At 36.3% G+C, this 25,116-nt stretch overlaps 3 protein-coding genes and 1 long non-coding RNA gene across 6 annotated transcripts in view; 3 read left to right on the top strand and 1 right to left on the bottom strand.

Annotated features, from left to right (window-relative positions):
* LOC121783379 overlaps positions 1–25,116 on the bottom strand; it is a 447,925-nt gene that overhangs the window by 189,213 nt on the left and 233,596 nt on the right. The window lies entirely within an intron of this gene.
* On the top strand, positions 117–4,015 carry LOC121783381 (F-box protein At3g07870-like). Of its 2 annotated transcripts, XM_042181438.1 has the most exons (3): positions 117–270; positions 2,375–2,591; positions 3,597–4,015. In XM_042181438.1, the coding sequence occupies exons 2-3, from the start codon at positions 2,444–2,446 to the stop codon at positions 3,878–3,880; spliced, it is 432 nt and encodes a 143-aa protein (XP_042037372.1). In that variant the 5' UTR covers positions 117–270; positions 2,375–2,443; the 3' UTR covers positions 3,881–4,015. The 2 variants fall into 2 exon arrangements, with proteins under 2 accessions (XP_042037372.1, XP_042037371.1); XM_042181437.1 differs by lacking the exons at positions 2,375–2,591; positions 3,597–4,015 and adding an exon at positions 630–2,141.
* Positions 6,427–10,644, top strand: LOC121783366 (vacuolar protein sorting-associated protein 9A-like). Of its 2 annotated transcripts, XM_042181417.1 has the most exons (5): positions 6,427–6,582; positions 7,278–7,425; positions 7,997–8,167; positions 8,982–9,161; positions 9,571–10,644. In XM_042181417.1, the coding sequence occupies exons 1-5, from the start codon at positions 6,473–6,475 to the stop codon at positions 10,429–10,431; spliced, it is 1,470 nt and encodes a 489-aa protein (XP_042037351.1). In that variant the 5' UTR covers positions 6,427–6,472; the 3' UTR covers positions 10,432–10,644. The 2 variants fall into 2 exon arrangements, with proteins under 2 accessions (XP_042037351.1, XP_042037352.1); XM_042181418.1 differs by lacking the exon at positions 6,427–6,582 and having other exon boundaries at positions 7,285–7,420.
* Positions 12,358–13,318, top strand: LOC121783395. The gene is made up of 2 exons (XR_006046564.1): positions 12,358–12,418; positions 12,774–13,318. It is a non-coding gene; the product is annotated as an uncharacterized LOC121783395 (long non-coding RNA).

The following is a 25,116-nucleotide window of genomic DNA, read 5'->3' as shown; positions in this document are numbered from 1 at the left end:
CAAAGTGTGACAAAATTTAATAAAAGTAGCCACTATTTCGTAATTTTACCTAAAAACATAGAAGACTCAAATAATATATACACTATTTGTATTTAAGAAAAGAAAATACTCCTAACATAGGAGTATTAATTTCAACCTAACCGTTGCCACTCACCAGTCACAACCGCTACAAAATTTTAGCTGAATCCTATCGTTTCCTTTTTACACACGCGGAAGCACGCCGCCGCCGCCGCCCTAACTCATCGGAAATCTGAAATCACGGCGGAGCAGGTATGTTTTCTCGGGTCGTAACATCTCTCAGCTCTGCTCGTTCATTTTTTTTCTACGTTATTTTTCAGAAAATTGATTTTGGTCTGAGCTGTATGATTCTGAATTCTTCTATATGCTTAGCATTCATTGTTTATTCGATTGCGTTTTTACGGATTTGTGGCAAGATAATTTTGAAGAAATGTTGCAGATTCTGTTTTAACCGATTAGGGCTGCTTATTACGCCCAATTTTGATTTGGTATTTTGTTTAAAGGCCTAGCCCTAGCTTGAAGCGATTTGGTGTTAGAAATTGATAAGATATCAAGCATAAGTTTAATTTCTTAGATCCACACTCTAATACTGCTGCTATCTGTTCTTTTAGGTAGAGAAATGATGAAAAAATTGGGATAAAATTTGCAGACTACAGTGATCTGGATATTTAGTTCTGAATCTCATTTTATGGACTAAAGCCAGAACAAACTCGAAATGAGGAAAGAATTCTTTGCGAATTTACCATTAGAAATCACCACTGATATCCTCTCTAGACTCCCCCCTAGAGCTGTTGTTAGTTGCAAGTGTGTTTGCAAGTCATGGCTGAAACTGCTCAACTCTCACGAGTTTGTGAAGTCTCATCTTTCTAAGTCAGTCCCGGGGATGGCTGTTTTCCGGTCTTGTGTGGAGTCTAACTCGTACGAAATTTTTAAATTTGAAGACAGCCTTGATCTTGAACACCATCATCTCCGCTACAGTTTGGTCACCAAGTTTGCTTTCCCTTTTGCGGAAGTGATACGAGGTTCAGCTAATGGGTTGCTATTCCTGACCGGTGACCAACCTTGTGATCTTTACATTTGCAACCCTATAACACGGCATTACATCAAGCTCCGCCCAGACGCGGACTCTGTCTACTCGTTATCTCAAATCGTTGTTTATGGATTTGGAGTGTCCAGGGTGACCGGCCAACATAAGGTGGTTAGGATTGTCTACAACTATGACCTAGAAATAGAGGATTCGCTTAGAGTTACCAAATCTCAATGTGAGGTATACACTCTTGGAACGAGAACATGGAGAAGCATCATACCTGGTGCCCTGTTAATGTACGATACATTTGGGATATTTCTTAATGGAAATCTTCACCGGTTGGTGGTAGATCCAAATGCCCCATCACAGATTACTTGCTTTGATCTTGAAACAGAGTTTTTCACCACCTTCTCTCATCCCCCTCTCATGGAGAATGGAGGTTTTGTCGGGAACCTGTCAGTTCAGCCTATGCTTATGTGATAATTCATCTGAAGACAAAATTGTTATCTGGGTGATGAGGGAATATAGGGTCGAGACGTCTTGGGCAAAGGAGTACATCATCAACAAAGATCCCGATCTTTGTGGAGCTTATGTGCTTGTTTTCCCGATCAAAGTTGCAATCCACGTCGACGCCGGGCATGACGGTGTCGGAGACTGGGCATTCATCGTCGGATAGGAAACTAGAACGTGTCGGGGAAGATGGAGATCTGAGCAATGCAAGGATTTACAATACTAATTTGATGCGAGCAGTGAAGAAAGGGACGCCGAAAAGGCCCGGCGTTCCTATAGAGACGTATATATTAGTATTTGCTAGAAGCCTGGCCCCGAATACGAGAGGCATTTTGGGATCTTTCGGCCCGATACCAAGCCCAAATACCCGCTTTGCTTTGACTAAGAGGGTAGTTAAGTAATTTAAGGTGTACTGAAATAAGGAGTAACTTATTATGCTCATCTTTGTGGAGTAAAAATTTACTAGTTTGGCCACATTGTAATTACAATTACTCTATCTATGTGGGTGCGTTTCAACAATTAGTTGTTGTCTCTAAGTTGTAATATTGTCCCTGTTGGTAATAGTATTGTTTATGTTTTTATAGTAGTACGAGTATTTCTTATGACTTGGTCACTTGAGTAAAATGATTTTCAAGCTATAACATTAACGTTGGGCCGATGGTTATCGTTCATTTCAACTCAAGTAGCTAGGCCCATTCAACCCCAAAAACAATAACTTGGGTCTGATTTTATAAATTTTCATTACCCAAATCCAATCATTCGTATCCTAAATTAGGGGTACTTAATTTATTTGATTGGATCATTTTTTGCTATATATAGGCAGCGAAATCAGTTTACTGTTGTTTTTGTCGGCAACGGGCTCTTGCGCTTGCGCCTGAAATTTTCCAAATGGAGTCCAAGCTTTTGACTGTGGTGGTTTTAATGGCGATGTTGATGGCAGAAGGAGTGACTTCATGGACCGGCGAAATCCACGGCAGGGTGGTGTGCGACGTGTGCGCCGACTCCTCCATCGGCCCTGAAGATCACGTTTTAGCAGGCAAGACCCACCCCCCCCTCTTTCTCATTACTTTTTTGGGTATTGACTTGTAATGCTTTTAGTTGGAAATCTCATTTATTTTTCTTGTTTTGATCTTGTGAATTTGTCACCGAGCTAGTGTTGTTAGTTGATTTTATAAGAAAATTTAGGGGTTATGTTCAATTATAAATCTTGTAACTGTGATTCTCTATGATCTAGTTTTCGTGTGAGATAAAATTATATGGTTAGTTTTTTTTAATGTAAACTTGTTTGGCTGTGTAGAGAGAGAATGGTTCGGATGCATAGTTGTTGAAATTGAAATCCCTTTGTTAGTGACTGTTTTGAGGACTAATCTAGTAATTGGGGGTGAATCATGTATATTAGTGATCTCGTGTACATAGTAGTTCATGACTTAATGATTGATTCAGCTATCTTACCCCCTTCAAATGTGATTCTTTGAGAATATTGATGGAACTGCTTTTGTTCAGATTGGATGCATAGACTGAACCTGCAATGTTGGATTGTCCTGATAACTTCACGAATCTCATTTTGTCCGCCCTTCTTGCTTATCCTTATGCTCACTCCTCTACTTCAATTAGTCAAACCAAACACCACTGCTACTTTCTCACCATGCTCCTCGTGCCCCTGTGTCACCACCAAAGCATGGATCAGCTCATCAACAGACCTAAGCTAGTAGACTCTCCTCTTAGCTTCACTCCAGCACCTTCTGCAGCCCCCTTCTATCCAACACTTCTTCACACCATCCCACATCTTCTGTCAAAGGATTTGAACTGTATGCATCATTGTTGTATGAAAGATCCTAGATGAACTTGGTCTATGAGAACAGAGAGTTTTCATTTTGTCTTTGCTGATATGCACGATTTATTTCAATTAGCACGCATGTTTTCATTTTGTTTCAATTGCTTACCCCAAGTTCAATCTGTAACCTGGTATAGCTGGATAATAAAATGCATTGCTTCTTTTTACTTAGTTCATGATATCCTTGGTTTTCCGATTCTTGCGCAGGTGCTGAGGTGGCAGTGCTCTGCATAACAAAGTCAGGGGAAGTCCTAAACTACCAGGCTTTCACGGATTCAAATGGGATATACACAGTAGCTGAGACGATGCCAGAGAGTGAGCGTTGGGATGCCTGTCTAGCGAGGCCGATCAGCAGCTTCCACAACCACTGCACGCATCTGGGAGATGGAGGTACGGGTGTCAAGTTCAGCTACGAACACCCCTCTGGCTATTATCATGCTGTGAGACCTTTCGTTTATCGCCCCGTCAAAGCTCCTGTGTACTGCATTTAGGAATGGGGCATTATGCAAGAAAGATGAGGTGGATTGTATATGTATGGGAATATAATTAATATAGATATATGTAACCACATGCCAAGTATGTTTGAATTTTGATCACTGTTTTACTGAGAGCTGCCAATTTTCTGAGTTTTGCTTCTATGAATCAATAATACTAGCATTTATCTTGCTACAAGAAATTAACACAAAAAACTTTGTATAGTTTAGCAAATATGTGACAAGATTTTGAACTTCAAAATGCCTCAGACACAAACCTAAGGGCAGGGTACAGAAAGAAAGGATAAACCCAATTAATAAAATGTTCAGGCAAAAAATTGTATATTTAGATTCAATTGAAACTAACAATATGCTCCATTTATAAATGTAATATGTTAAAAAAAAAATTAACGAAACATTAGCTATTAGAAACAAGAAACTTTATCAACCAAGTGAAAAGAAGGATATGGGATCTCTACTTATTTTGTGGAAAAGCAAAATAACGGCATAAAATGATAAACCCCATTAAATAAATGAAATGATTGAATAATTTGAAGGCATATTAGCTCTAATTTTATTTTATTTTTTGGATTTCGTAATTAATTTAAAGTTACATGGAGAAAAACAATTTTATGAATTTTGATGCCATATTCTCGTCAAAACTCAAGTAATATTTTTTTCCATATAAATTGAATTGGGCCGATTTAATTAGCTTTAGTTAGACCTCTACTCAGAAAAAATGAGGAGTATCATGGAGTTACTGATATAGTGAGGCTTTTATTTTTGGAGTCCAATATTTGTACCAATAAATCCAGCTAAATTTAGAAATAGAAGTCCAACATCTCATATGTTATTTTATTTGTGTACTTTAGACTTTAGGGAACATCTCATATGTAGAGAGTGTAATGTTTGGAATCTCTATAAAGGTGTCACAAATAATTATTAATTAAGTACTATATAATAGGTACAAATAATTTATAGTTGGGTGAATACAAGAAACGGCTTTAAGGTTGAAAGTTTATAAAATTTCAAATAACATGTAATGACTGCCCTAATTTGTCACTATTTCATTATCCGAGTAGATACCAACAAATTTAATAAATTTAAGAGCAATTGTTGTCTTGTTTTGTTGGAGAACCTTTTTAAATTCTTCAATTACAAAAACTGATCTATAATTTGTGCATCTTATTACATAAAGATTACATCACTTATCTTCGAACAAAATTTATGAGGTGCAATTAAATGCAGTATTTTGCTGATTGTTTACAATGGGTTGTTTCAATATAAATATATAGAGTACGTATTATTTAGAAAAAATCTGTATTTGTTGGAATTTTTATAGTATCCTATTCAATTTTATGTATGCAATCCGATCACCCGTGAATACACCGAGATCCATTGCCCTCAAGAAATAATCCAACCATATCGAAAGGTAGGTAGTCAATAGTCACCCGTGATTTGAAGTTGATGATCTTTTTTTTCAAATGTTAATGATAGTTTTTGGATATTGATATTGAGAACTTTTGGCTTGATAACTTGTCGTTCTGTTAAATGAATTACCAACATTAGGAATTTGTTTCAACTGAGTCAACTTGGTATTGGTATTATCTCCAATTTGATTCGTTCAATGTACTTCATTTTGAACATGTTTCATTATGACATGGTGTTGATATTGCTATAAATATTGAGTAAGCTTGTTGACATTTGTTACTGTTATTGCTATAATTGGTCTACATATTGACATTCTGTGTTGAGGGTTTGATTATAGGAAAAAATCCCTGTTGAGAAAAAATTTAGAGAAACAACATATTACAATAATATATTGACATTGTTGACATTTATTAACCTTGTTGACATTGTTATATTTTATGGCTGAATGAGTAATGTAATCTCTTTCCAAAAAATGATAATAATGGTAGTTTGGGAGAATGGAGATAAATTAGGGAGTCATCATTTACTAATCACGCCTAGGAAAGGTTACAAACAATTCTGGTTATGATTATACCAGATTTGAGTGAAATGAGGATGCATGTAACTGCTGCCAAAAAATGATTTCCATATACACCCCCCGCTGACATTAATTGTACTGCCCGGTGACATCGAATTTGTAACCTCCTAACCGCCGTAACACTTATAGGCTTGTTTTTTTCCTTTCTTTCTTTTTTACATTTTGTAGGTTTGTTTTTATATGTATTTTTTTGATAAAAGTAATTTATAGAATGTAGTTTTGGTAATTGATTGTTATGAATTATGGATGATGATTTGATGGTACAAGCTAACCATGTTTGATTGAATTGGATATTTATGATTATGATAATCATGAATCGGATTAGCAGTCCAATTTTAGTTTAAGAGACCACATTCAGACCTAATTGGCTAATTGTAAAAAAAAATTATTGCAAGAATTACTTAATACATATTCAAAATAAAAAATGGAGTGAGGCCTGAGCTTGACCCATTATCGGGCCCGAAAATATATTCGTTTGAACAAAATAGCAAATAAAATGAGAGCAGGCCCGGCCCACAATTTCCAGGTGATTATTTTGTTGACTCAGAACTCAGAAGTACCCAACTACGTTTAATCGCAGCCGTCGATCCATTCGATCGGCGATGGAGAATTCCGACGTGTTCGGCTCATCGACGGCGCCACTTACGTGGCACGATTTCCTCGAGCGCATGCGCCATCCCTCCGCCGCCGAATTTGTCAAAGCCATCAAAAGGTGTTGTCACTCGCACACTGATTGATTGTTGAATTTGAGGAACTTCGAATTTAGGGGAATGGCGTTTCTTTCGTGTTAATTATTGTTAACTGGATCTTTAGCTTGTGCATATTCGGTTATTGAACACAATTATTGATGAGTGTGTTCTGTTTCAGTAATTTTGTTTTTAATTTAGTGCAAGTTAGTTGAGTTCTTATATTGCAAGTTGGATTTTCTCTGTGTTTCAGTTTTAATTTTCGGTCAGATTGAGTTATTGATAGTTTGCAGCTTAATGGAAACGGTAACTGATTTTTAATCTCAGCTTGGATTTTATTGCCTTATCATTTTTGTATTTGGATTTTGTTGTGCTTCAGTTTGCTGCCTCATATTATTGCTCTAAAAATGTTTATTTTGTATATTGCCTTTGTTTTTTGCACTTTTCAGTTCTTATGTATAATCAACATCTTATGTTTACTTTAAGCTGATACTGATTTGTATTATATTTATCTGAGGCTTTGCTGTTTAGATGTGTAATTTAGTTGCTAGTTTATCTCCATAGAAAATGCAATAGCTGAATTCGTAATTGTCCTTTCTCTTTGAAATTATTTAACTGTTTGGGTATATAAGCAAGCATAAATAAAAGAAGCTAGAAGACATCTATTAAATTATCCCGGGGATCTAATTCTTTAATTGTTTTCCTGTCACTGACTGTGCAGTTTTATAGTCTCGTTTTTGAACAACGCCCCGGATGAGGAGAGAGACAGTGTAGCTGTGCAGGATTTCCTTGGCAATATGGAAGTAGCCTTCAGGGCTCACTCCCTTTGGGCTGGATCTTCAGAGGAGGAGTTGGAGAGTGCAGGTGAAGTGAGTAACGTTTGTGATAATGATACTCAATTCATATTTAGTATTAGGATGCTCGTCACATGGATTTTCTATGATTGTGTTGATTGTTTCAAGATTTGTTTGTTCTTTGATTTTGTGAGGCCGGGGCAAGTTAGGGTTGTAACATAGTCTGCAGTTAGCTTTGTTCCTTAACCTTACATACATGAGTTAGTTTCCATGTTGAAGTAATCACATGTACAAGTTAGTATTGGAGTATTGTTTCTGGACTGGTGGAAAATATTTTTTTGTTTACCTTTTTTCTTCTGTCATCATATCACCTAAATTTTATGTTGTTTCTCACATTATTTATTTGTAACAAAAAAATGAGAAATTTCGGTGAACTGCTTTAGACATAAAGTTTTTAAAAATCTTTTTAATTTTTGTGTTACCATTCTTTCTTCATCAGTTTTTTGTTCATATGCATGTGTAATTTTGTCAGAAAGCTGGTCTAAATAGAATTGACTTGCTTGTTTCTACCTCTTCTAAACTTTTCAGATGTTATCACTCGACAGAACAAGATCTTAATCTTCGTAAATTGATTTTTTGATTGCAGGGGCTGGAGAAGTATGTTATGACAAAGCTATTCACTCGCGTGTTTGCTTCAATTCCAGAAGACGTAAAAGCAGATGAGCAGCTTCATGAGAAGATGGCTTTGGTTCAACAATTTATTCGGCCAGAACATCTGGATATCAAGCCAACATTTCAGAATGAAACTTCTTGGCTGGTGAGTGAATCGACAAATACTTTTTCTCTTTTTTGTGTATTATTTGTGTGTGGGTATCTATGCACACTTTTTAAGTGCATTTTTTGTATAGCAACCATAAATTGAGTTTACTTGCATTACTTAGTTATCTATTAAAAAATTCTAGTGTGCTCTTGGGGATTGACTGTTGAATGTCCGAGAAATTAGCTGAAACAGAATGGAGGAGAATAACTTGGCGTCGATGAACTAGTGATTACTGAATCTGTATACCCACCATGACACTATTAGTGATTACTGGGGAAAACTTTTCTTTTTTTAGGGGCATTACATTTTATCTCTCAGCAAAAATCTGCAATATGGGATTTTTTGGCTTGACAATTGAAACCAGAATGTAGAACATGGTGATCTGAACTGTTAGACTTTCTTTTATATCTAACTTCTCTACCAGATTTGGTTTATTTTGTTTTTCCCTTCATTGATATCATGTCATAATTAATTTACCTTAATTGATTATTAGTCAATCAATTGGAATAAATGATTCTTCATGCTGATCCATTTACACCTTATGAACAGATTGCTGAATGATCAAAGTCGTTGAGAGGTTGCAAGAGATTGAACCCTTGTCTGCTTCTGTCGACAAAATGATCGTGCAATAGTTATGAAAAATACTTTGTGGGGAAATTAAAGTCTCATGTGATAGAAAAAGAGTTTTATGCATCTCCTTGCTTTTAACTTGAGATGTTGTGATGTACAACAGTTTAACTAGAATGACAAACTTTACTCATTTATATTCTTCACGAATAGTCTGAATCCAGTTATTAGACTATTCTGACAGCTTGCCCAGAAAGAGCTGCAAAAGATTAACATGTACAAGGCGCCGAGGGACAAGCTTGTTTGCATTCTCAATTGCTGCAAAGTTATCAGCAACCTTTTGGTCAATGCCTCCCTTGCATCTAAAGGAGATCATCCAGGAGCCGATGAGTTTCTCCCAGTTCTCATTTATGTCACCATAAAGGTAATATTTGTTTCTATACCCTTCCATTTTTCGTTCTTAAGATTTCTGTGTGGTTGATGGTGATTGCTAAAAATCAATCAACTTCTTCAATCCGTTTGACATATGAAAATGTAATGTGAAAACTACTCACATCATGCCATTACTGTTAAAACATTTTATTAAGGCGCGGGAAATCCTCATTTTCTCTAGCTACTTGGATTCTCAGACACTATTCTGTTTTATTTTAACTTTAGATGCTGAACTTTATGTTTCTGATAGAGTGAATTTTAGGGTTGCTTCGCTTGCACATTTTAACAAGACAATGGCCTGAACTCATGCTTTAAAGATATATTAATGGTGTTTTTCAGTAGATGCATAAATTGCATATGAACTGTCTTCCTATCAATGGAGTAATGACTTTCTTGCTCAGGCAAACCCACCTCAGTTGCACTCCAACTTATCATACATACAACGGTTCAGACGACAAACGCGCTTGGTAGCAGAATCAGCTTACTTCTTCACAAACATGCTTTCTGTGGAGTCTTTTATCATGAACATGGATGCTAAATCTCTTTCAATGGACGAATCTGAATTCGAAAACAACATGGAATCAGCAAAACAGCTGCTGTTTGGCCTCTCTGAGAACTCAGATGCACACAGTCAAGCAGATCAGAATTTTGAACCTCTTCAGAGGGAAGAATCCATGGAGCCAAAACCACTTTTGAGTTCTAGGCGACATCAAGGTCCTGCTAATACTATACGGGATCATGTCGAGTCATCCAAAACCAAATCAAGGATCAATGAGCAAGATGGAAGTGATACATCATCGTCGCTGAATAAGATCCCATCAATCTCAGACCTCGAAAATAGAGGAGCTGCCATGTTGTTGAAGGAAGACGAGGTAAGCCGTGTCTTTCAAGATTTCCCTTTCTTGTATTCCCAGGCTGGTGATTTGACAGTTGGTGATGTCGAAGATCTGCTAGGAAACTATAAGCAACTAGTGTTCAAGTATGTTAGCCTTGCTAAAGGATTAGGTGTAACCAACCCATCTCCTAGTCCTTCATTACCAAATTCTCAACACCATAACTTAGAGCAGCCTGAAACTGCAAAGGAACCAGAAAACATATCAGACCATGCAATTGATAATACCAAAAATGACCCTCCTAGTGTAGCCAGTGAGTCGCCCAAATCGTTGGATGTTGGGCTGGAAAATACCGAGCCGAAGATGCTGGAAGAAACAGCTCCTACACCTCAAGCTGAGGAAGGAAATGAAAATCAGAATCCTCAATGATGACAATTATGCAGGTCTGATCAATTATGTATTCTGCAGTTGGTTCCAACTTTTGTTCAAAGGAGCTACTCTTCTTCCAGTTCTTTTTTTACTAATATTTTTGCGTAAATTAAGATATGCTATAGCTGTGATTATTTGTACAATTTGTTTAGAACTTGCTTGTACTTACAGGAATATGGACCATTGTTATAAAAGAATCAGAGTCTATGGTGAGTATGCCTCTATTTAACTGTGCTTTTGAAAATTAAAAACAAAATGGATAGTTTTCTCATCTTATTTTCAAGCTTCATGGATAATCTTATTTCATTTGCTGAGGTTTAAAATCAGAAAAAGAAAATTAGAGGAATATTTTTCCCTGTCACTGTTCTTATTAATAATTAATAATCTGCTTTATGTTTGTTTGTCTGTCTTGTTGTTGATTGGATAATAGTTAGATAATGATAAATAAATGGAAAAAGAAAACATTTTCCCTGTTTATTAGTCTAAGAGAGTAAGAAAGAACAATATGTAGAGTGGAATAAGTTCAGCGAAGACAAGTAGCAAACACAGCTTTTTATACAATCTGGACATGAACTTTATTTCATCTTCCAGCTACCAGATAAGCTAAATATTTTTTTCTCAACCACTGTAACAATTTTGTGCAATTATTATTTTGTTGGCTTTTTATAATTTCTAAAGTTTAGATTATATATATGGTGTGTGCATGGATGCAGTGCATGTTCCAAGGAAATAATATGGTGTTCTTCTAAATTATTCCAAGAACAAAATCTGGCAGAATATCATATGTTAGTGCATTTTGTTCTTTTAATCATTCATGATTTTTCTTCTATTTTAGTACCATGTGCACGAGCACCATTCTACTATTTATATTAATGTCACACAGATTAGAGATTTAATGCTCTCCATAAAAAGGGTTCAACAAGTATCTTTATTTTATTTATTTATGAGAAGTGACTGTTGTGCAATATGATTACTTCAATTGAAGATAGATTGAAAAACTGTGGTTCCCATGAGTTCAACAATTAAATCAAACAAATAATAAAAACTATTAAAATAATTTAAATAACTGGAAATTAAAATAATTGTTATTTTCTCAAAAGATTTGAATTTCTTCCTTTTCTTGAGAGTTTACACATAATTTTGCCTAATTTCAGCCCCAAGATTAGGATAATTAGAAATAAAGTGACGAAGTAATGATTTTCACCGATTTTAGGCTGATACAAATTTATAACTGTGTTAGCACTAACCAAGGTTACAAGCCAAGTGTCCAGCAATTAATTAAAGCATTTCTTATAAGTTATACACTTATACTTTATGAGGGTTATTAATTTTATTACATTTTAATGATTATGTTTGATACTATATTCCAATATTCACTTTGAGATACATGTGATCATCTTTATGGGGCTATTTGGAGCATGATGTGTTTAAGCAAAGCAAGGAGATGAGTCACCAAAGTTTACAAAAGTTTAGGCTACTTTTTTGCTCCCTGTGCTAAGACAAAATAGCCGTAATCTAATAGATACCACTAATTAGCACAATTAATTATACATTAAGTCAACAAAAGTTACAGTAGTTTACTATTTCACATTTATTTTTTCTATTTAGTTAGTACATTTATTTATTTAGTTGGGATGGGGGCTAGCTATTTGCCATACTAGGGTTATATTAGCTATATGGGGTCGTTTGGTTCTAGTCATGAGTTTATAATATGTTCGAGCTTCAACTCAATTTACAATCAGGATGTGCAATTAATCATACCATAACCATTGTTTGGTTACATCATGCACTTAATTAATCAATACTCATTCAGATGTTTGGTTTCATTTATTTTAGTATACACATAAGATGCAATGACTTTAATGCCCCTAGGGTTTTATTCTTATATCAAAATTGCAGCAATATAAAAGGCAACTCCCTCCTTATTTTTCAGCAGTCGCGGGAAAGTTCAGTGGCCGTAAAAGCTTTCGACAACAGCGGCGACTTCGTAAGTCTCTCCGAGGTTATTTCATATATGGTTATCGAAATTTTTGTGTGTTTCTTTCGTTGTTTTTACTCATTGAGGGATACGTATCATGATATTTATACTTGAAATTTCATTTTTTTTTCTGTAAATGGTAACCTGGCCTTTTGATTTGTGAAGACCAAATCATCTTTGGTTTGTAAAGCTTTCGACAATCAATTTGTAGCTTGATTATCTTGGTGTTGGTATCTAAATTTATTGGTACTGCGGCTCGTCAGTCTCTTGTTTAACAATTTTTCAACTTCTTTTTGCTGGATTTTGAGTTTTACAAACTGCCAATTCTGACTGTGAATCCTGCTATTTCTTCCATGATTTGAAGCTATGGCCGATTCTCGAAGAGTTGGCCCAAATACCGACTTCAGCCAAGGCACTCAAGGTTTTGGTTGTTGTGAACATACTCATGTATGTATATGAGATATCAATGAAGGAGTGAGGAAGGTTTGAGTTGACCAGACTGTGAAATTTAAAATGAAGAAGTGAGGAAGGGTATTTGGGAGAAACAATGGGCTTCTCTGGCACGCAATTCGAGGCAAGATAATCAACAGCCCACCAAGTGCTGATAATAAACCACCGAGAACAACATGAATAGTGTGGGCCTCTCTTGTAAAAACGGGCCACGAGATATAGTCATAAGTAACCAAATGACTTGATTAGCTCATATAAATATTATAAACCTGGAATATCTTATGAACCAAACGACCCCTTAAGATTTTATAATAGGAGTTATATATCTATTTGAGTGGTAAATGCGAACTAAACGAAGTTGGTTGACAAATGTGATTACATAGAGAGTCACATAATCTATGTTGCATTTGCATAACATGTATCTTTATATGTACGAATTAAAATTTTAATTTCGTCACATTTTGTGCAATGATGAAAGGGTCCATATGCATACTTTATCACGTGCCATCCATATGTTGACAAAAACGTTAGTTGGATCAGAGGTGTTTCCCTTTGTCTTGACGTTTTTAGTTCCAAATTCCAAGTACTATTTCCCAAAAAAAAAACAGATAAATATATAGAAAAATACATTTACTCCACCATATTGCATAAATCGGATTTATTATTTAGATCTATTACTACTGTGATAAAAAATTTCTGACCGAAAAATAATAAACAAATGAGTATTACATGAATGTACTTAAGTACTAATTTAAGATGAGTATATTAATGTTAACAATAAATTACCAAGCAGCCTATAAAGGAAACTAATTACAGTTTTTTACCTAACCCGCCTTCAATTTTTTGTGTGCCCAAAACCCCCTATTGCATACGTAATCAATAAATCTAATCATCTAACTGGTCTAATTAGTAGATCATAATTAAATTATTAGATTAGAAAGCTATATATGAACAAAGAAATTTTTGTCCAAGATTTTGAATTAATCATTAAATTATGGGGAAGTATTAAGTGTACAAAATTATTATACAATCCTACGCTCCTAACTGTGTTTGCTTTGACTTTCAATCACATCTAACAGTGACTTTTATATTAAAGGCCATTTTAGGCTAACTAAAATTGGGACCCTAATTACATCATTTTCTGAATATTACGTTTATTTTTTTAATTTTAACTTTTTGGTCAAATATATAGAAATATCTCAACAATATTGAAAACTCTAATGAGAGTGATTCTTAATTATTTATTTCTAAATAAATGAGGAAATTCTATTCATCACATGCATGATGCATGCACTCGACAAATCAAAGAATCAAAATAATAAAAAAAGTATTACTATTATTGTGTATATTTGAGCGACTGCATGCATGCCCTTGTTTGAATCAATTTATGTTTATAAGTTTCAATTATTATTTATATTTTTGAAACATAATTAATTATACTTTAATCGATATTAGTAATTATAAATATACTATCTGCATATGTGATACATATAAGAATCTTGACTCGTCACATGATATTATGCAAAGATGGAATGGTGAATGCGTGAGGGGTTTAGAACATTTTCCTTTGCCCAAATTAAAGATGATGATAATAATAATAATAAATAAATAAATAAATAAGGTAGATATAATAGGTCCGCTACAAATACAAAACAATGTTGCCCACGAGAAATGAGAGGCCATTAACAACACTCATTTTCTTTTTTCATTTGGAAGTTCATGTAATGTCTATATCACTTTCAACATTGCTCCATACTTATAATATTTTATTGCATGACTAAAGACACTATTATGTAGACTGTCCAACTTTTTTCACATTGCTCACTCAATAGTTTTCCATACCTTTTTTTCTCATGATGTGGATATATAAAGAGAAAGATCATCAATTACCAATTACTAATTCGATATCAGTATGGATCTTGATTAATTACTTTGTTGGGATAAGAATGATTTAATTGCTACAAGTTATCTCTTTGTCCACTCTTGGCTTTAAGTATTTCACCAAAAGTGATGGGATTAATTTGGTTAATTCATCTTCTTATCTTCTTTTTAATGACATATTAATTTTGTCATAACCAATAACGCTATTGATTAGAAAAACGCACATAGATAATTTCTAAAAACCATTATGTGTAATTTAATATCAATTGGAATTGGAATGGAACAATGTCCTTCTTGCTCATTAAAGAAACCCTAAAAATTCACAATGAAATATTTATAAAGCTATAACTAAGAGAGCATTGGAATTAATTTTATTTCGTTGAGCAATTGAAATGGAGCTATGTACTTCTTGCATTTTTTTATGAAATAAGTAATAGTTACGGTGCTCAAATCAATCCTCATTAATAACCCTTGGAGTAGATTTTTCCATTTAACTTAATAATGCAAACGTAAAATAAACGAGAACAGTGCTAGCTCACGAATTAATTATACTTGTAGCATAAGATTTATATATATGTATACATATAATATTGCTTGTAATTATGTGAAAATAGTCTAATAATATAGGGGTATAGCCTCCTGCTGTAACTATTTGATTACATGCCATCATAGTTGAGCAATTTATAAAGTCATTTGGTCTTAAAGCTTCCTTTGAGACAAAACAAATATCCAACTCTCACATTCTCCGACTCATCATTTTATTTTCTTCAAAGATGGTTATAAGCTGCTTTCTTATTTTATTTATCCTACTACTACTACAAACACCCTAAGTAATTAATTATGTCTTATATGTATTTCGTTTCACTAAATTAGAACCATAGAAAATCCAACGACATGAAGACTTGGTTTTAATAATGAGTACACAAAAAAAACTGTTAAAGTAAACTAGGTTTTCTTTATTTAATTGATTCTGGGAATTGCATAATAGTTTTAAGTAATCTATTATATTAATCTAAAAAATTGTTAAAGTAAACTCTTACTCTAGAAAGTAATAATATATAGGTGGGGATACGCATACTCTGGTAGATTAAATAATAGCATGCCCTTACTTTATAAAAAATTTGTCAAGTATATACTCTACTACACAAACTAAAGATCAAGTTAATACATATGATTTCGACCTATGATAATACTTATATAAATATGTAAGACTCCAATTCAGTTTTCAGATAAAAAAAATAATTCTCACATTCCAACAAATTATTATACTATAAGTTAGCTAGTGATTTAGGTAAATTAATGGAGTGGAAGAATTTCAAAGGCACTAGTGATTTTCTAACTTAATTTTCAACACATACAGACAGCAAAAATGTCAAATTAATGTTAAACCAGAAACCAATAATATTGTGGTATTATAACCAAATTTCACTTGTTATAATTTACAGAGTATTAAACAATTAATTAATCACCTGAGATCATATGTGTCTCACTATGACTTCCACTTTCATTTTTTACTAGTACTAGTTTTTACTTCAACTTTAATTTTTTATATTTTAGTAAAATTTAAATATTGTTAATTAAACTTTATAAATTCATTATAATTATTTTTTATTTAAATTGTACTATTTTTTAGCTAACAAAATATTACTAAAATCTATGGTATATGATGATGCTTTAAGATGTTATCTTATGTCATAGTACTAAATGCTAGTTTACATTAAAAAGTTTATTTTAAAATAGAAACACAAAATAATTTTAAGAGAGTGTTCCATCTGGTTTGTAGGAGTAATTAATAAATGCATATAAAGCACAACAGTTCTCTTCCAACACCTGAGCCTTTAAATATAGTAAAGTATGTTTCAGTTACATTTATATATATTTCACCTACTAAATATTTGTGTGTCACCATACTACATATACATATTTAGCTACACAGATCTCTCTTCTCATAATTCTCTCTCTGTGTCGAATTGTTGATCACCACCAAGACCAAGGCAAAAAGAGTAAATGGGAATTGGGAATAATAATGAAGTAAGCATTCACGAACAAAAAAAGCATTTTCTTGCCCATCAAAGACGTCAAACTCAACACAATTCCCATCTCCGCCGTCGCCGAGCCCACCTCCCCCAGAGTCAGCTGCATTGGCCAAGTCAAGCGCAACAGCCGCGTCACCGGCTACCCCTCCGCCACCATCAAACACCCCAGGCCAAGAAAAAACACACACTTCTCTACCAAAACACATCTCCCTGCCGCCGGCCGGAAAAGTGGGAGCAGAAGCTGCCGAAGAGATTCGAGAGGAGAAGTATGCGGTGTTAAGGCGGAGTTGGATATTAGCAAGATGGATCCGCCGCTGCCGGTGGTGAATTTGTGGGAGGGGAGATTTGATGGGGTGAAAAGCATGCATATTCAACCCATTCATTTGCCGCCCAAGAAATTTCAACCGCCGCCGCCGATCACAGTATGAATATGTTCACACTCACAATATTCATCTTAACGATGGTAATCGAGAGAGGCGGAACACGTATTGATCGACATTGGGAACACAGAGAATTGGGAGTAGAAGGTTTTGTGTATATTGCTTAATTGTACAATGATTAACAGCTCCAAATATATAGGGAGGATTATTAGCTATCTATGGAAATTGTATCAAACTATTCTAGGCAATAATATTCATTATTATTCTTTACATAATTTCAATGATTGCCTCAATCTTCTCCTTCCATTGATCGAGCTAATTTCTCCCTGGATTTGCTACTTTGACACCCCCCTCAAGTTGAGCAACGGTATCTCCGATACTCAACTTGTCCAGAATTTCCTTGAAGATTTTCGGGTGAACTGCTTTGGTGAGGATGTCTACAAGTTGCTCCTCTGACCGAACGAATGGGAACTCTATGATTCCCCCTTCGAGTTTCTCCTTGATGAAGTGGCGATCAACTTCAACGTGTTTGGTTCGATCGTGCTGTACTGGATTTTCTGCAACACTAATCGCTGCTTTGTTATCACAGAACAATTTACTCTTCTGTGTAGGTGGAAAGCCAATTTCTGTCAACAACCTCCTTAGCCACATGATTTCCGTCAGTCCACTTTTGATTCCTCGAAATTCTGCTTCTGCACTTGATAGAGCCACCACCTTCTGTTTCTTACTTCTCCAAGTGACTAAGTTCCCTCCTATGAAGGTGAAGTATCCCCCAGTGGACTTTCTGTCAATCGGATTGCTTGCCTAGTCAGCATCCGTGTATCCATCGATTTCCAGATCCTCTCTTTTAGCTAGGAACACTCCATAGCCAATAGTTCCCTTTAGGTATCGCACAATTCTCAACGCAGCATCCATATGGTCGACTTGAGGTCTGTGCATGAACTGGCTGATAATGCCAACCGCATATGTTATGTCAGGCCTAGTATGTGAGAGGTAGATGAGTTTCCCTACTAACCGTTGGTATCTCTCCCGGTCTGCAAGATCAGCTCCCTATTCCATCTTCAATCCATGATTGGGGATCATTGGAGTTTCTGCAGGCTTGCAATCCAACAACCCAGTTTCCGCCAGAAGGTCTAGAACATACTTTTTCTGCCTTAGAAATATTCCGTGTCTGGATCACAACACTTCAATTCCGAGGAAGTACTTCAAGGGTCCTAGATCTTTGATCTCAAACTCTTTGGATAGATTCTCCCGCAGGTTTTGGATTTCTTCAGTATCGTCTCCAGTAATGATCATGTCATCCACATATATGATCAGACATGTCATCTTCCCATCCCTTCTCTTGATGAAGAGCGTATGATCTGAATGACTTTGCTTGAACCTGTGTTTAAACATTGCTTGACAAAGCTTTTGGTTCAAATCCAATAGTAGGTATGAAATTGAGTTGGCATAAGCCGTCAAAGCTTTTGCTCTTATCGATGTGATCCTAGCTCGACGCCAGGATGATAAAAAGCTTAACACCTCTCATTTTTATTACTTTTTCACTCAATCTTTCACCGGTTTCAATGCAAGGTTTGCACACAGCCCGCTCATTCAATCCTTTTTTGTCTATTAGTTCCCGGGAGTACCCTCAGAAAAAGGAACCTTTCCTCTCCCCAGCCATTCCGGGTTAAGAAGATGTGAAAGCGCGTTTATCTCTATAAGAACGGGTTATTCAAATAAGTCGTGTTTTCCGTGGTTTTCCCATGTTACAACTTGTAGAAGGTTTTGTGTATATTGCTTAATTGTACAATGATTTACAGCCCCAAATATATAGGGAGGATCATTAGCTATCTATGGAAATTGTATCAAACTATTCTAGGCAATAATATTCATTATTATTCTTTACATAATTTCAATGATTGCCTCAATCTTCTCCTTCCATTGATCGAGCTAATTTCTCCATTGATTTGCTACTTTGACATAGGAGGGGAGACCCATAAGACTTATATAGTGGATTAAGTTCTTTGTGTACACTGATGTGGGATATTTTTATATTCATTTTATGTTTCAATTGTCAACACCCTCCCTCAAACCCTTCAAGGTGAATCTTGGAGGGGTTGGACTTTTTTATGATCGATTGGACAATCGGCCCAATTTTTTTTCGATTGGTTGGACCACTGGCCCAAATTTTCAGCCCAGTTATTCTGTTGGGCCAGTCATTTTTTTCGGTTTCAGCCCAGATATACTGCTGGGTCAGTTAAATATAACCCACAGTCGGTGACCCGCTCTGATACCATGATAGAAATCCATGGGTTCCATCCTAAAACCAATTAGTGATAGAAGGAGAGACCCATAAAACTTATATAGTGGATTAAGCTCTTTGTGTACACCGATGTGGGATATTTTTATATTCATTTTATGTTTCAATTGTAAATAATTCACAGATTCTCATTTCACAATTCACAGATTCTCATTTCAGTCTTTTACTATATACTACTATAATTTTAATTTAGAATATACTCCCTATACAATTGATCAATGTATAATGGATCGAATAATTTAGTTTGGAGATTTTCATGTAAATAACTCCATAATACTTCTAGATTTTCTTTTTTTTTTTAACAGAGCGGTTTTTGACAGTGATGGTCGGGGTTTGATGTTTGGGTTCATATTAAGGTTGTCCCACATTTTGTACAATATTGTGGACTTTATTCTCTTTTTCGTGTATATCCCATTGTTTTACTAATTTATTTTTAAATAATAATACTAATAATACTAATAATAATAATGTTTGTATAGTTCGTCGTGGAAAATTTTGAATTAGAAAATTGTTGGTGGTAGAGATTACTTATCTTTGTATAAGCAATAAAATAGAGTGTATGAAGTATGAGAGAATAAGGAGGAAACAGAAAGAACAAGACCCATTATAATACATACAACTCGCACGGATAGATGAAACAGACAACCATAAAGCACGAAACATGATGTGTATATGTCGAACACAACGAACATGGCAGGAAAAAAAATGAAACCGATTTAGCAAAAGACACAATGACAACACACAGATGCCAGCTCTAGGCATGAATTAGGAGACAAACATATCTGTAAGTTGGTGATGGTTTGTATGATTGAATACGCAGCAATACAAGAACCGAAAAACAATGACACCGGATTTACGTGGTTCGACGTAAAAGTCTACATCCACGGGAAGTGCTCTCGATCTTATTTGTTTCTCTCGGCTTTACAATATGAAGAAGAAAAACAACGCGTGTGCAACTATGAATACAAAGAAGATACTCTCACAAAATCGATGTGAACCTCACACACTCAAAGAACTCTCAAGGATCTTGACGTGGTGAATAATCTCTTTCTTCTCTTGTAACTCACGGTTTCTCTTGACTTCCCACGCAACAGAAACCCTCTTTTATACATGCATTGGACAGCCCCGATTGCTTCACTTCTCGCTCCACATCTCAGCCGTTCAATCTTCATAACTAACTTCAACATCCTTTTGAGTAAGTAGCCGTTATGTAACTGAGCCTCATGCCTTGAGCAATTCAGTGATCAACCGATCTCAACAATCTCCACCTTGAGCATTGAATTGATCAAGAGTCTTCCATCATTGCCTTACTCCACCTTAAGCCGAAACCACACTGACCAGTTTCAGACAATGTCTGAATTTTGCTACTAGCAGTGGCTTGGTAAGAATATCCGCAGCATTGTCTTCAGTCCCCACTTTCTCTACCCTGACTTCCCCTCTATCAATGATGTCCCTGATGAAGTGAAGTCTGATATCTATGTGCTTTGTCCTTTCATGATGAATTTGGTGTTTAGCTAAGCAGATAGCACTATTGCTATCACATAAGATAGCCACTGAGTTCTGCTTCACACCAAAATCTTCAATAATTCCCTTTAACCAAGTTGCTTCCTTTACTACTTCGGTTAAGGCAATATATTCAGCCTCGGTGGTTGACAAGGCTACCACAGACTGCAGGGACGACTTCCAGCTAATTGCACAGCCATATAGATTGAAGATATAACCTGTCTGAGACTTCCTTGTATCCACATTTGATGCATAATCTGAATCACAATATCCCATTAGTGGTTCCTCAATCCTCTCTTTCTGCCTTTTGTACAGATTTCCAGTGCTCTTAGATCCCTTCATATACTTCAAAATCCACTTCAATGCCAGCCAATGCTCCTTTCCATGCTCTTTCATGAATCTACTGGTGACACTAATTGCATGAGACAAATCAGGTCTTGTACATATCATGTTGTACATGATGCTCCCCACAATACTCGAATATGGAATAACATCCATCTCTGCCTTTTCCTCAGTAGACTTTGGGATCTGTTCTTTTGAAAGTTTGAAATGTGGAGGCCTAGGAACTGCCTTCTCATCAGAATCTTGCATCTTAAACCTGCTGACTACTCTTTGAATGTAATCAGTTTGATTCAACCAAAGTTCACCAACTCTTCTGTCTCTACAGATGTCCATACCCAAGATCCTCTTTGCCTCACCAAGATCCTTCATTTCAAAACTCTGCATTAGTTCATCCTTTATGGCTTGAACCTCTACCATGTTCTCGGTAGCCACAAGCATATCATCCACATACAAAACCAGATAAGCTGCTTTTCTTCCAGCCTTACTTCTTGTATACACACAGTCATCATATGCAGATTTGTGGAAGCCAATATCTGCTAAGTGAGAGTCAAATTTCTTATACCATTGCCGGCTGTTTTGCTTTAACCCATATATACTCTTCTTAAGTAAGCAAACTTTGTCTTCTTGGCCCTCAACTACATAGCCCTCAGGCTGCTCCATGAAGATTGTTTCCTCTAAATCCCCATTTAGGAAAGCCGTTTTTACATCTAACTGATGCAACTTCCAATTCAGTTGAGTGACCACAGCTAGCATGATTTTAATAGAACAATGCTTTACAACCGGTGAGAAGACTTCATTGTAATCCACTCATTCTTCCTGAGTGTATCCCTTAGCTACAAGCCGAGCTTTGAATCTTATTTCCCCTTTCTGAGACATTTCTACTTTCTTCTTGAATATCCATTTTGAACCCACAGCCTTCTGTAATGCTGATCTATCAACCAATACCCAAGTTTTATTCTTCAACAATGAGTCTATTTCATCTTTCATAGCCCTCATCCATTGTGCCTTCTCAGAGCTTCTCATAGCTTCTTGGAAATTTGTAGGTTCGTCATATAAAACTGACTCTGCAACACATAGTGCATAGAAGAGCATCTCATAATCATTGTACTTAACTGGGAGTTTGTTGCTCTCCTAGGCCTATCTCTGGCCAATCTGTAAGAGTCACCACTGCTCAAAGCATCTTCATTACCATTGAGATCATTTTCAGGCACATTTGCTTCAGGCACATTAGCTTCTGGATCAACTGCACTCACATCCAGAGGCTCCACCTCAAGGCTAGAACTACTGGCTCCTGATCTGGAGACTGACTCAGCATAGGGCATGCTCAATTCATCGAAGATAACATCCCTGCTCACCAGCAGCTTCTGAGATTCCTGATCCCACAGCCTATATCCTTTGACTCCATCTTGATAGCCTAGAAATATACACTTTATTGCCCTGCTATCTAGCTTTCCACCCTTTACATGAGCATAAGCTCTACATCCAAATGGCTTAAGTCTGCAAAAATCTGGAGATTCTCCATACCACCTTTTGTCTGGAATTTCAAAATCTATAGCAGAAGATGGGCATTTGTTGATCACTTTAGAAGCTGTCATCACAGCCTCCCCCAGAACTTCTTGGGAACAGCAGAAGCCAAGAACATGCATCTAACCCTCTCCATTATTGTTCTATTCATCCTTTCCGCAATGCCATTTTGTTGAGGATTCCTAGCTACTGTCATGTGTCTTTGAATTCCTCTATCCTTGCAGAAAATGTCAAACTCAGTTGAGAGATATTCTAGCCCATTATCAGTCCTCAAACACTTGAGAGACACTCCTTTCTGTCTTTCTACCAAAGTATGCCATATCTTGAAACTTTTGAAAGCTTCTGATTTTTCCCTGAGCACAAATATCCATAGCTTCCTTGAAAAATCATCAATTATAGACATAAAATACCTTCCTCCACCTACTGTCTGAGGTTGAGCCGGACCCCATAGGTCACTATGAGCATAATCCAGTGGTGCTTTGGAAATATGCCTTGCTTTTGGAAATGGAAGTTTCTTGCTTTTGCCCATTATGCAATCTTCACATTTCTTGAAGCTTTCAATGTCTGAACACTGGATCAGGCCATCCTTCTCAAGCATCTTTATGCCCTTTCGACCAACATGTCCTAGCCTCTTATGCCATAAATCTGTCTCCACTTTCTGAACTGAATGAGCTTGTCTAGTGATAGCTATTGCATTCAGGTAGTACAGGCTTCTTAGCCTTATTGCTGTCATTATTATTTGAGAGCCTTTATAAATCTCAAGGTTCTCTCCTTGTGATCTAAAACCACACTCTTTTGACTGCAACATCCCAAGAGATATCAAGTTTCTCTTGATGTCTGGAATCAGTCTCACATCAGTGAGTATCCTTATTCCCCCATCCTTCAATTTCAGCTTGAGCTTCCCTATTCCCTGCACAAAACAAGTCTGATCATTACCTAGAATGACTGACCCCTGAGCCGGCTTGATTTCTTCAAACCACTCTCTGTGAGAGCAAATGTGATAACTGCACCCTGAATCAACAATCCAGCTCTCTTCAATATCAGATTCTGATACATTCAGAACATGCAGATCCTCCTTCTCTTGGGTGACATCAGATGATCCTTGAGCTTTAGCCTCCTCTTCTTGCTTTCTTTTCCAAGCATAGCAATTCTTTTTCAAGTGGCCAGACTTATTGCAATGGAAACAAGATCTGGACTCTTTCTTTTCATCCTTATCTCTCTTCTTCTGGAATTGGGGTTTGCTACCCTTGTTTTCCCATTGGACTTGAATTTCTTAATGTTCAAAACATCACCTGCTCCCTCCTGAACCCCACCTGCTCTCTGCAACTCCTTGGACTTTAAGGCTGACTGAACTTCCCAAAGTGTGATGGCTTTGTCTCTGCCATACAACATGGTATCTCTGAAATGCTCGAAAGATTTTGGGAGAGCATTCAACAAGGCAATGGCCTTGTCTTCCTCCTCTAGCTTGGCGTCAACATTTTCAAGATCATCGACTATCTTGTTGAAATGATCGAGTTGATCCGAAATCCCTTTATCCTCAGAGAATCTAAAAGAATATAAACGTTGCTTGAGATACAACCTGTTAGCTAGGGACTTCGTCATGTAGAGCTCTTCCAATTTCTTCCACATTCCTACAGCAGAATCCTCCTTCGCAACTTCTCTTATTACTTTGTCGTCCAGATTGAGAATTATAGCACTTCGAGCTTTCTTGAACACTTCAGACTTCTTATCAGTCGCCGCGTCGTCCGGTTTGAGCGGTTCCAGAGCATCATCGAGCCCTTGAGCGGTGAGTAGAGCCTTCATCTTGATCTGCCATAATGCGAAATCATTTCTACCATTGGATTTCTCTGTCTCGTATCGCGCCATCGCCATATTCGGTTCCCACAGACGGCGCCAGTTGTAAGTTGGTGATGGTTTGTATGATTGAATACGCAGCAATACAAGAACCGAAAAATAATGACACCGGATTTACGTGGTTCGACGTAAAAGTCTACATCCACGGGAAGTGCTCTCGATCTTATTCGTTTCTCTCGGCTTTACAATATGAAGAAGAAAAACAACGCATGTGCAACTATGAATACAAAGAAGATAACTCTCACAAAATCGATGTGAACCTCACACACTCAAAGAACTTTCAAGGATCTTGACTTGGTGAATAATCTCTTTCTTTTCTTGTAACTCACGGTTTCTCTTGACTTCCCACGCAACAGAAACCCTCTTTTATACATGCATTGGACAGCCCCGATTGCTTCACTTCTCGCTTCACATCTCAGCCGTTCAATCTTCATA

This window comes from Salvia splendens, chromosome 21 (genome assembly GCF_004379255.2).
Source record: "Salvia splendens isolate huo1 chromosome 21, SspV2, whole genome shotgun sequence".
Classification (NCBI taxonomy): Eukaryota; Viridiplantae; Streptophyta; class Magnoliopsida; order Lamiales; family Lamiaceae; genus Salvia; species Salvia splendens.
This window is presented reverse-complemented; position numbering and strand designations above follow the sequence as displayed.

What these genes read in the sequence shown, in the direction of transcription:
- LOC121783381 (XM_042181437.1), top strand. Translation starts at nt 734, where the DNA reads ATGAGGAAAGAATTCTTTGCGAATTTACCATTAGAAATCACCACTGAT.
- LOC121783366 (XM_042181417.1), top strand. Translation starts at nt 6,473, where the DNA reads ATGGAGAATTCCGACGTGTTCGGCTCATCGACGGCGCCACTTACGTGG. An exon ending in AGTTGGAGAGTGCAGGTGAA is followed by an intron (nt 7,426 to 7,996) that starts GTGAGTAACGTT and finishes TTTTGATTGCAG; the next exon opens with GGGCTGGAGAAGTATGTTAT. An exon ending in TCATTTATGTCACCATAAAG is followed by an intron (nt 9,162 to 9,570) that starts GTAATATTTGTT and finishes TTTCTTGCTCAG; the next exon opens with GCAAACCCACCTCAGTTGCA.